General features: G+C 47.8%; 1 protein-coding gene across 1 annotated transcript in view; it reads left to right on the top strand.

Annotated features, from left to right (window-relative positions):
- Positions 1–11,135, top strand: part of iglon5 (IgLON family member 5) — a 157,437-nt gene continuing 146,302 nt past the window's right edge. Inside the window, exon 1 of the mRNA XM_066644336.1 lies at positions 1–586. Coding sequence (XP_066500433.1) covers positions 529–586 — 58 coding nt within the window. The 5' untranslated portion in view covers positions 1–528. The remainder of the gene's footprint in view (positions 587–11,135) is intronic.

The raw sequence follows: 11,135 nt of genomic DNA, 5'->3' as shown, positions 1-11,135 counted from the left end.
AGAGAGAGCGAGAGAGAGAGAAAGAGAGAGAGAGCGTGCGCCACTCGCACCAATCTCTCAGCGCCGATCTTCCTCGCGCTCTTCGCTCATCATCATCATCACCGTCTTGGTCTCTCACGTGAGGAGGATGCCCAGCGCGTGAACGCGGACCAAGGGATATTCGCTGCTCTGCTGCTGCTGCTGCTGCTGATCTGTTTGTTTTGTTTGTTTCTTGCCTCTTTGGAGCTTTTGGCACGCGCGAGGCTCGCGCTGGAGAAGGGGGGACGGGGGGAGGACGACGGAGGAGAAGAAGAAGAAGAAGAAGAAGCAGAAGAAGGAGGTGGAGAGCCCCGTCTCGGTTTGGGACCCACTCTCAGGACAGTCCTTTCTCGGAGAGGAGGTGGTTTATTCGTCGTCGTTTCTCTCTTGTTGTTTTCTTCGCTGAAGACGAAGGGAAGCGAGGGAGAGCAGAAGGAGCGCGCGCGTTGGTTTTGGCTAAGCATCTGTCCATCATTCATCCGGCTGAAAGTAGCGTCGCGAGGACGAAGCATGGGCTGCGTGGTGCTGCGGTGCGCGCTCCTGCTGCTGGGGCTGCTGCTCTCCAAAGGTAAGAAACAGAGAGAGAGAGAGAGAGAGAGAGAGTGTGTTAGTGAGTAATGACACAGTAATAAAGGAGTAATAATATAGTCATAGTTGTGTAGGAATAACAGTAATAAGAGGTATGAAAAAGAAGAGCTTCGCTAAGCAGAAGAATGAAAATGAATGAGTTGATACAAGAGTAATGCTTTAGTAACAACAAATCAATAACAGTAATAACAGAGTAATAGTGTAGTAATAACAGTAATTGAGTGAGGGATGAAAAGAGAAGGTGGCAGCTTAGCAGGAGAGAGAGAGAGAGGTGGTGATAGGCTTTTATAACAGTGTAACAATACAGTAATAGAAGAATGGAAAATGGATGTATACGATACGAACGAGAGAGAGAGAGAGAGAGAGAGAGAGAGAGAGAGAGAGAGAGGGAATGCTGGACTCGAATACTAATGCGGCGCGCTCGAGGGTCCTGCGCGTCTGCGCAGCTTCTTTCCCTCTCTCGGTTGTTTTGACTGCGCTCCCGTTTGCGTTTGTGCTCCTTTTGTTTTCCTCGTGCTCGTGCGCGCTTTGGCTCGTGCCGGAGATGATGCGATAACACGGCAGCAGGCATGCAATCTCGCGCTCCATCACATACGAGCGCTGCATAGCAAGAGTTTTGAAGAGTCTCTTCCTCCCTCCCTCCATCCTTCCAGCACTCCCTCCCTCCCTCCCTCCCTCCCTCCCTCTTTTCCCTCCTCCTCCCTTCTTCTATCTCGTTTCTCCGCAACAAGTCAGCGCGCGCTGTTCATGCACGTTCGTGCCAACGTGGCCCGAGTGCAATGCTCAGATTCAAGCACCAGGATGGAGTGCGAGTGCTACTGTGTGTGTGTGTGTGTGTGTGTGTGTGTGTGTTGAGGCGATTATGGATGACCTATGATTTATGGGGCATTAGAGTGTTTGGGAAATATGGGGGTTTAAGTGTGTGTGTGTGTGTGGGGGTCATATGGGGGTTTAAGTGTGTGTGTGTGTGTGGGGGTCATATGGGGGTATTAGTGTGTGTGTGTGTGTCATATAGGGATATTAGTGTGTGTGTGTGTGTGTGTGGGGGGGGGGGTCTTATGGGGGTATTAGTGTGTGTGTGTGTGGGTCATATGGGGGTATTAGTGTGTGTGGGGGTCATATGGGGTATTAGTGTGTGTGTGGGTCATATGGGGGTATTAATGTGTGTGTGGGGGGTCATATGGGGGTATTAGTGTGTGTGTGTGGGTGTCATATGGGGGTATTAGTGTGTGTGGGTGTCATATGGGGGTATTAGTGTGTGTGTGTGTGTGTGTGGGGGTCATATGGGGGTATTAGTGTGTGGGGGTGTCATATGGGGGTATTAGTGTGTGTGTGTGGGTCATATGGGGGGTATTGGTGTGTGTGTGTGTGGGTCATATGGGGGTATTAGTGTGTGTGTGGATCATATGGGTATTAGTGTGTGTGTGTGTGTGTGTGTGGATCATATGGGGTATTAGTGTGTGTGTGTGTGTGGGTGGGTCATATGGGGTATTAGTGTGTGTGTGTGTGGATCATATGGGGTATTAGTTTGTGTGTGTGGGGGTCATATGAGGTATTAGTTTGTGTGTGGGGGGGTCATATGGGGGTATTAGTGTGTGTGTGTGTGAATCATATGGGGTATTAGTGTGTGTGTGTGTGTGTGTGTGTGTGTGGGTCATATGGGGTATTAGTGTGTGTGTGTGTGTGGGGGGGGGGTCATATGATGTATTAGTTTGTGTGTGGGGGGGGTCATATGGGGGTATTAGTGTGTGTGTGTGGGTCATATGGGGGTATTAATGTGTGTGTGTGTGTGTGTGTGGGAGGCGGGGTCATATGGGGCTATTAGAGAGTGTGTGTGTGTGTGTGTGTGTGTCATATGGGGGTATTAGTGTGTGTGTGTCATTATTTCATCCATTAGTCTGTGGCCAGACGTCGTCCAGGCGCTGTATGTATCTTATCAGTGTGTTAACATCAGCAAATCTACAGCAGCGCAGCGTGAGCTCCTTCCACAAGACGCTGCCAGTGGCTCCAGGCGTACATCCACGTTTTCGCTTTGGTCCTCAGTAAACCTCATGGACAGCGCACCACTGGGAAGATGCAGGGTTTTGGGTGGGGGTGGGGGGATATGTGGTGTGCAGCACAGCCCTCAGATCTCTGATACCTCCAGCTGCTAAAATAACAGTCCGTGACTTCAGTAGAACATTGGGTAATACAGGAATCACATGGAGAAACAGGGCGTTAGGGCTGTTTTAGTCCATGTGTTTGGGTTGTATCAGTCGTCATAGTGTATCTGGATCATTGGGTCATGTGGAGTGTCAGTGTCGATTCCATTAACGAATCACAGGATGTTAACATTAACAGTAATTACCACTTGCTGCTTCTCATTGGTTAAAATCCAGGGCTTGTTGATTTGAATAAACAAATGACCGCTTAATTAGGAAGGCTAATGTGGATATTAGCGCTCTGTGTAAACTGTAGCTTTGGATACATTACACAGTGGCACCTGGTGCCATTAAATCGAGGACGTTATAAAGCAGGGTCCCGATGGACCACGGTCCTGCTGAGTTTAGCACTGTCCCTCAATTAGCACAACCTCATTAACTCATTAGCATGCTTAGCTCTGATTGGTTGATATTCGTTGTTGATTCGTATCAATGGCCTGTGCGTCTCTCTCTAGGAAGACCACTGTGGACCCTGTACACATGAGATGTCTGTGCTATGTATACAGCCTTGTGCAAAAGTCAGAGACCACCTCCTTTTCATGCTTTAATCAGTCAGAACTTTAAGACCATTGCTTGTTTCTAAACCCCCAAGTCATGGTGGTCCTTCTGCTACATACAGCGATAGCCCTCATCCACCCTGTTCCTCAGGGGTCAGGACCATTACAGGTCGGGTGTTAATTGGGCAGTAGCTCATCCTTAGTACTGCTTTGACACCGATGTGGTGATCGAACCCCAGTCAGTGGCGGATTCACGCTTGTAGCCCTCCAGGGCCCAGTTTGTAGGGTTCAGTGTAAGGTCATGTTAGGACCATGTGGCTCTTTGCGATGGGCTTCATCAACTGACAGGAGATTCTCCTGACATCCCAGTGTTGATGTGCATTGTAGGGGGAAAAAAGCTCCAGGCAACTGGTGTTTCTTTTCTTGGAATTCAGCTGCTCAGCTCCCAGAGGACACCTCTGCTCATCTGATGATTTGTGTTTCTGGGTTAAACTGATGTCATTTGAGTAGGACGCTTGGGTCCGGACCTGTCCTCGTCGATGTTTGACCTTTGACCTCTTGCGCTCTGTGATGCAGTGTATCATGAGTAGCGATGCTAGCTCGAGCTCACTCGGTTCCAGAAGATGAATGAAAGAACGAAGAACACCTGCTTGTTCAGTTTTTCTCCAAAATCAAGGGTCAGTGAAGATTCAGTGCATTCTCTGCTTCAAAAACAGCCCCCACACAGTGGCATTATACAAGTTGTTGGAACATTGCAGTAGCTGTTTGATTGCAGTCAGCCAGGAGAGCTGTTACAACCTTAGATACTGGTGTTGGAGAATTAGTTCTAGATCATAGCACCACTGAGACTCATCACGCTAAAAACCCTGGTATTGAAATATAGCGGGTGCATTGTACCTGTACGAATGGCATGACGGCATTGAGCATGGTTTGTGTGTGGCTTCTTCAGGGCGTCACTTTCTATTGGCTGAGGGTATAATCATGGTAAAGGACCCTAAAGCTGCCAAATGCACTCATTAGAAAGGGTGTCCATAAATGTTTGGACATCTATTGCATTCATTGGCTATGTTCTAGTAATCTGCTAACAACAACCACTACGCATAGACCACTATTATTGAGATTTATGACCTCCCGTGAGAAATCAAACAGCACAGCTACAGAGAGAAGAGAATGAGAGATCGTGTGAGTGAGGAAGAGAGGGAGTGTGTGTGAGCGAGAGACACTGGAGCAGACTGGTCTGTCTGTCTAGGCTTGGAAACCATACTTTAGTGAGGCATTTGTTTTCAGCGATGAATGCTAATTACACCAGAAAACAGCAGATACCCCTGAACAGCGCCCAAGGACAAATGCTTTCATCAAAGCGCACCTTCCTACGTCCCCCAGAGCCCGGTCCTGTGTCTCATTACTGTCAGAGCCTCTAAGTAGGTCAAAGAGTCTGATTGCGTTAGTGTCGTGGTTCATTTCACCCAATGGAGTCCATCAAACATAGCGCTATGCTAGGGCACGGACACTGGGACACAGCCTGGGCCAGCAAGGCACTCTCACAAACACACACCTGTTTATGCTACCTAGAGTGGGTCCCCCACATGGGGGAAGCCATAAACCTAACACTAAAATTGTACTGAAATAAGTTTTACCATCTGATAATAGAAATTATTGCATAATGTCACCTGACTTCAAACTATCAGTTCTTGAGGCAACGCATAAAAAAACTGCACTCCTTCACCTGCATTACGGTGCCAGCAGCAATCGGGCCAAGATCCAGTCATCACTCAAGCTGGCGGATTTCCCCGTGCCATTTCAGACTGCTGTTATTGATGGTATTATCTCAGCTGCCGGGTTCATGTTTGACGTGGCACCTACACTCCACGTCGAAAAATGTGAGAAGCCGAAAAGGAGCTGCAGCCAGAAGCAGTTTGAGTTTTCTTCTTTATCAGCTCTGCAAAGCCTTCCACAGAGTCAAGAGCCGGAGAGAAATGCTCTGCCAGCTGTTAAAAGGTTCTGAGGAGCCGAACCTAGTGCAGGGAACCTTTAAAAATAAATTAAATAAAAATGCATGATGAAAAATATCTCTGTTAATGTATTGGTCTGGAGCCAACCAGCCCACTCACTGTGAAACAAGACCGCCCATTTTTTTTCTGTGTTCGGCAGAAGTCAGAACAAGGAGGGGTAAGGTGGGATCCCATTGACTATTAAACCTAGAGCCTAAACATCTCTATAGTTGAACCCCAACTCTGCAGACAAACCCAAAGCAGGTGAACATGTCGTTCAGTTTGTCAGCTTGTCCTTTGGAGATGCCTTGTTACTGTAGCATATGGGACACAAGTGGGGTCAACGCATGGGGCACGTGTTAGCCAGGCTGCTCTCCCTCAGGGGGCTTCCCAAGCAGGATCTGGAACCCCAGTTTTGGCCTGCAAATGAACAGGAGGGGGGACTTGGGGCATCCTTGCCTGCCAACCCCAAAAGATGCCTCCTTGTTCGACCTAGACAGCCCCTTGTCCTTGTCAAGTCACATTAGTATATGTGTCGTAGTGTGGCATCGGATGTATGATTGTAAGCAAAAGTTTGGGTAACCCTGGTCAAATGACCCCTTTTTTGAACGTGCAGACACATCTGATCTGAGGTGAACAGATTTTGAGCATCCTGAATGGCAAAAAAAATCAACACGAGTGTAACTTTTCCTCTTAGATACAGAGCTGTGGCTCATTATAATTTCAAGCTGAAACCAGCCAATCGGGACAGGGCTGTATAGATGTATAAATGCTGTTGTGTGGCTTTGGTATTTTGACCAAAGCAGCTCGCGGATATTTAAACTGGAAATATCCTCCTGGGTCGTAATGAAATGTTGGCTTGCTTTGGTCAAAACTCAACCACTATCAAACCCCACAACAGCGTTCAACAGCCCTGGTCAGAATGACCGCTTTCAGCGCCTGCTCCTTTAAATGATGCTGAGCCGCTCGCTGTTCTCTCGACCCCAAGCACACAGCAGTGAGGAGTGAGGAGCAGACGCTTAGCCTGATCTGTAGATAGATGCCGCTGTAAGTGAACTCTTCAGCTGGTTAGTTCTTCGAGAGCTGAACACAAGGCCGTACGTGTCCGAATAACCACTCATGTAAACATGAAGTGCTGGTAGAATCACTCATCACCAGTCCAACCACGAGCGAGTCAGCGGTGTGCACCCTTGATTACACCCCTATCATTTAAGGTGCAAAGGAAGCAAAGGAATGCAGGGGACGTGGTTCTTCATGAACGATCTGTTGAATAAACAGGTGCGTGTGAATGTTTGCCCACACAGTGTGTACATCCTGGCATGTGGAAGTGTGTGGGAGTATGTTAGAATGCAGTGTGTGTATTCGCCGGCTGTGTCCTTGTACGTGAATGCATTTCAAAATGTGTGTGTGAGTTTGTGTGTGGGTGGGTGCAAAGTGTTGGACATTTCATTGTGTGTGTGTGTGTGTGTGTGTGTGTGTGTATTTGTGTGCGTCCACTTACTTCAGCCTCGACATCCACTCTGCTGCCACTCCACCGATCTCTCCTCCGCTGCTAAATAAAACATGGGCCATTTTAATTCCCACTTTTCCATCACAGACCGGGCCATTTCTTCTCGCTCATGCACATGTTCAGTGCGCCGGGAGTGGGTCTAAAGCGGGAGGGGGGAGGGCCAGGAAGTGGCTAGTATCACAGTAATTATACATGGCAAAAGAAGCCGTCCCAGCGACCACGAGCGATGCTAATTCATTTCCATCTCTCTCTCTCTCTTTCCGTGTCTCTCCTCCATAGACTTCTAATGACTGTAATTTCAGTAATGAATAATCATCGCAATATGATCCTCATTTACTATTCGAGACCCAATTGTGAGCCGGGCGCTGTATACGAGGACGGTCAGACGCGAGCGTGTGTCTGCACCACTACCACAGATACTGAGATGCATCAAGGGCAGAAAGGCCACCTCGCCTCAGGACCCTTATCTCCAGCTCTGAGAAGCGTTTGACCCCCCGCTGACCATGCCGCCTTGGCTCAAAGGCGTGAGGTCAGTCGTGATTCCCTCATCAAAGACAGAGAGGTCACTGCTGCTTTTCCTTCTCGTCGAGAGGAGCTTGTGTTTTTGAAGCAGGAGCTAGCATCTAATACATTATACGTCCAGCTGCATGGGTCTAAGGTCACCCCAGCATTGGGCTGTGGAGCACTGGAGCTGGGTTCTCTAGAAGAATGGAGCTCTGTCCAGTAGCTTTGTGATGAGTTGGAATGTGAGCTGTGATCCAGAACTAATCTTCCAACGTCCAAGTTTAGTAGCTGACCTCGCTAAGTCTTACAGTGACTTCATATATTTATACTAAAAGATAGTTCCCGGGACTTGTACGATGTGTACTAATTATAATTAGCATTTTTAAAATATGTACCGTTTATATTTATGTGAATTTCTGGCAACCCAGAATGAGACATCAGCCTCTCAGCCCAAAATTTAGCCAAAAAACGGTTAGAAACAGTAGCATTTTGAGCTTTGTTTAAAGCTATTGCTAACACTTAAACCTAAACCTAACACTAACCATAATCCTAAACTCTAAATCTAATATTAGGCTTATTCCTAACTTTAACCCTAAACTTAACTGTAAACTCAATACTAAACGGATAAAGCAGATATTTCTGCTTGTTTAATGCTATTGCTAACACTTAACCCTAAACCTAGCACCGACATTAACGCTAATCACAATGCTAAACCTGACCATAAACCTTAACTTTAAATCTAAACTTAACTGTGAAACCAACACTAAGTTCCAAAAGATAAGAAAAGTCAGTGTATTGTGTTTGTGTGATGCTAACGCTAACAGAAAACTGTTCTGTTTCGGTAGCTCTTCTTCAGTGGATTCAGTGAAACAGCGCCACCACTGGAAGAGATCTCACTTAGTTTCTGGAAAATAATTACACATTATAGTAAATCATAACGTATAAATGTAACATCTGGAGGTCTGCTTTTAGTAAAGTTTGCAGTGTTTGGAGATCTTGTTGTTCAGAAACCTCTGTGCAGCAAACGTAGCCACGCTAACAGTTTCCATTTGCCATAAGAGTTTCTCTAAGCATAGTTTAAATACACATTGAATATTCACTGTACCCCAAGAACAGCTGATGTTTTTCTGACACTGTAAACAAACAGGTCTTACCAGATTTTCCTAGGACCTGGACATTATTCCGGCTAGTTTGCTTTCCATGACGACGCCTCATGAACGCCCCGGTCTGACAACAGTGCAATCTGTCAATCCTCTGTCCAACAGGTGCAGCGAGGACGAGCAGATCTCTGGGCACGGTGCCCAGGCATTGCTCTCCGCTCCCTGCTGCTTCGACTCTGCTCGGTTTGGGACACGGAATTACGTCAAGCGTCCAATTCTGCATCTCGCTAATCACCGAGTCTGTGACTTACAGCCCTGACGGACCCACTGAGAGGCAAACAAGACCCTCCAGATACAAGGAACGCTAGGCATAGTGCCAGATTTTGACTAACCTTAGGCAAATTATAAATTACAGTTTTGGTACTTTGGCTTCATTCACAAATGCAGAGAACTGCATTGGACTGGATTTAGAAGAGGCATATTCTCCCCTCTGTCATATTTTCACAAGGCAACACTGTTCTGGGGCCTTAACAAAACATCTGTGACCTGCTTTGGTTAAAATACCACAAGGATAAGGCTCTCCCCCTGTTCAGCGCCTGTTCCTTTAAATGATAACGAGCCGCTCGTTGTTCGCCCGGACCCCAAGCGCAAAGCAGTGAGGAGCGAGGATCAGAAGCTCTGGTTTTAGCTGTTTTCACTCAGTTCTTTCTTCTCCGTTCTCGTTTGTATTCAGTGCTCTTATGTCTCTGCGCTTGTTATGTCTGTTTCACTGTGTTTGGGTTGAGCGCTGTGATTGGACAGACTCAGAGAGAGGGGGCGGAGATCAGAATGACTCCTTTCATCCCAGGTTTACTAACAAGGGATGGACTAACAGAAAAACTGACTGGGTGGTCTTGTTTCACTGTGTGTGTGTTTGTGGGCTCCGGATTCCCACGTTAATGTGCGAATGCCCTGAACAAGTGATTTTCTCATAATGTGTGCCCTTTAAACACTGTAAAAATGAAAAATGACCAATGTATTTTTAAGATTTTATAGAAATCATTAGGCCTTCTCTGAACGCTCCTGGAGCTAGGGGCAGCCGCGCTTATTGTGGCCACCGGCAAGATGAATTTGAGCCATTTGGCCATTGAAAGGTGCTCCCGGAGAGTCAATAAGCACCCAGGGCCCGGGAGGGAACATCTATATATTCATACTAGGCGGCGGCCATGCTGTAAATAACATCCATCGATCTATTATCAATGCACCTCTCATACAGCGAGAAGCTAATACGTCTGAGGCCCCGGGAAAGTGCTCCTAGGCCGCTTCTTCAGCTGGTAGCGAGGCGGTGGATTGAGCTATTGAAGGAGAGTTGTTTTGCTGTGGGGCTGGTTTGTGAGTGTGTGTGCGTGTGTGTGTGTGTGTGTGTGTGTGTGTGAGAGAGAGAGTGTGGCTGTAGACTGGAGCTGAGATTGGAGATTGGAGTGGGCTCTTTGCACTCTGGGAGGGGGATGAACAAGCGCTCCTGATTTCTCCGTGTCCTCATTATTACAGACAAGGTGCTCGGCCGCAAATCAATGGAAAATGCTCAGAGACCCGTGCCGTGATTGGCCTCTGTGTGTGTGTGTGTGTGTGTGTGTGTGTGTGTGTGTGTGTGTGTGTGTGTATGTGTGCATTTGTTTGACATGTATGGATCTGTGTGTGCGTGTGTATTTGTGTGTGTCTTTGGGTGCGTGTTTGGCTTGTGTGGATCTGTGTGTTTGTGCATGTTTGTAATTCTGCTCTTGTGAGTAATAGTGTGTTTGTGTGTGTGTGTGTGTGTGTGTGTGTATGCATTTTCATCAATCAGCCACAAGATTACAACCACAGACAGCTGACGTGAATAACCCTGATAATCGGGTTACAGTGCCCCCTGTCTGTGGGCGGCAGCAAGTGAACATTTTTATTACAGAGGTCCTTGTGGAGTGTCCCCGGTTAGTACCTGCCAAAACGGGTCCAAGGACAAACAGCCGATGAACTGGTGACAGGGTTATGTTTATTCATTCATTCTTTTATTATCTGTAACCGCTTATCCAGATCAGGGTCGCGGTGGGTCCCGAGCCTACCAGGAATCACTGTGCGCAAGGCAGGAACACACCCTGGAGGGGGCGCCAGTCCTTCACAGGGCAACACACACACTCACACATTCACTCACACCTCTGGACAATTTTGAGACTCCACCTACCACCATGTTTTTTGGACCATGAGATGAAACCAGAGCACCCGGAGGAAACCCACGCAGACACAGGGAGAACACACCACACTCCTCACAGACATTCACCCGGAGGAAACCCACGCAGACACAGGGAGAACACACCACACTCCTCACAGACAGTCACCCGGAGGAAACCCACGCAGACACAGAGAGAACACACCACACTCCTCACAGACAGTCACCCGGAGGAAACCCACGGAGACACAGAAAGAACACACCACACTCCTCACAGACAGTCACCCGGAGGAAACCCACACAGACACAGAGAGAACACACCACACTCCTCACAGACAGTCACCCGGAGGAAACCCACGCAGACACAGGGAGAACACACCACACTCCTCACAGACATTCACCCGGAGGAAACCCACGCAGACACAGGGAGAACACACCACACTCCTCACAGACAGTCACCCGGAGGAAACCCACGCAGACACAGAGAGAACACACCACACTCCTCACAGACAGTCACCCGGAGGAAACCCACGCAGACACA

This window comes from Hoplias malabaricus, chromosome 1 (genome assembly GCF_029633855.1).
Source record: "Hoplias malabaricus isolate fHopMal1 chromosome 1, fHopMal1.hap1, whole genome shotgun sequence".
Lineage (NCBI taxonomy): Eukaryota > Metazoa > Chordata > Actinopteri > Characiformes > Erythrinidae > Hoplias > Hoplias malabaricus.
This window is presented reverse-complemented; position numbering and strand designations above follow the sequence as displayed.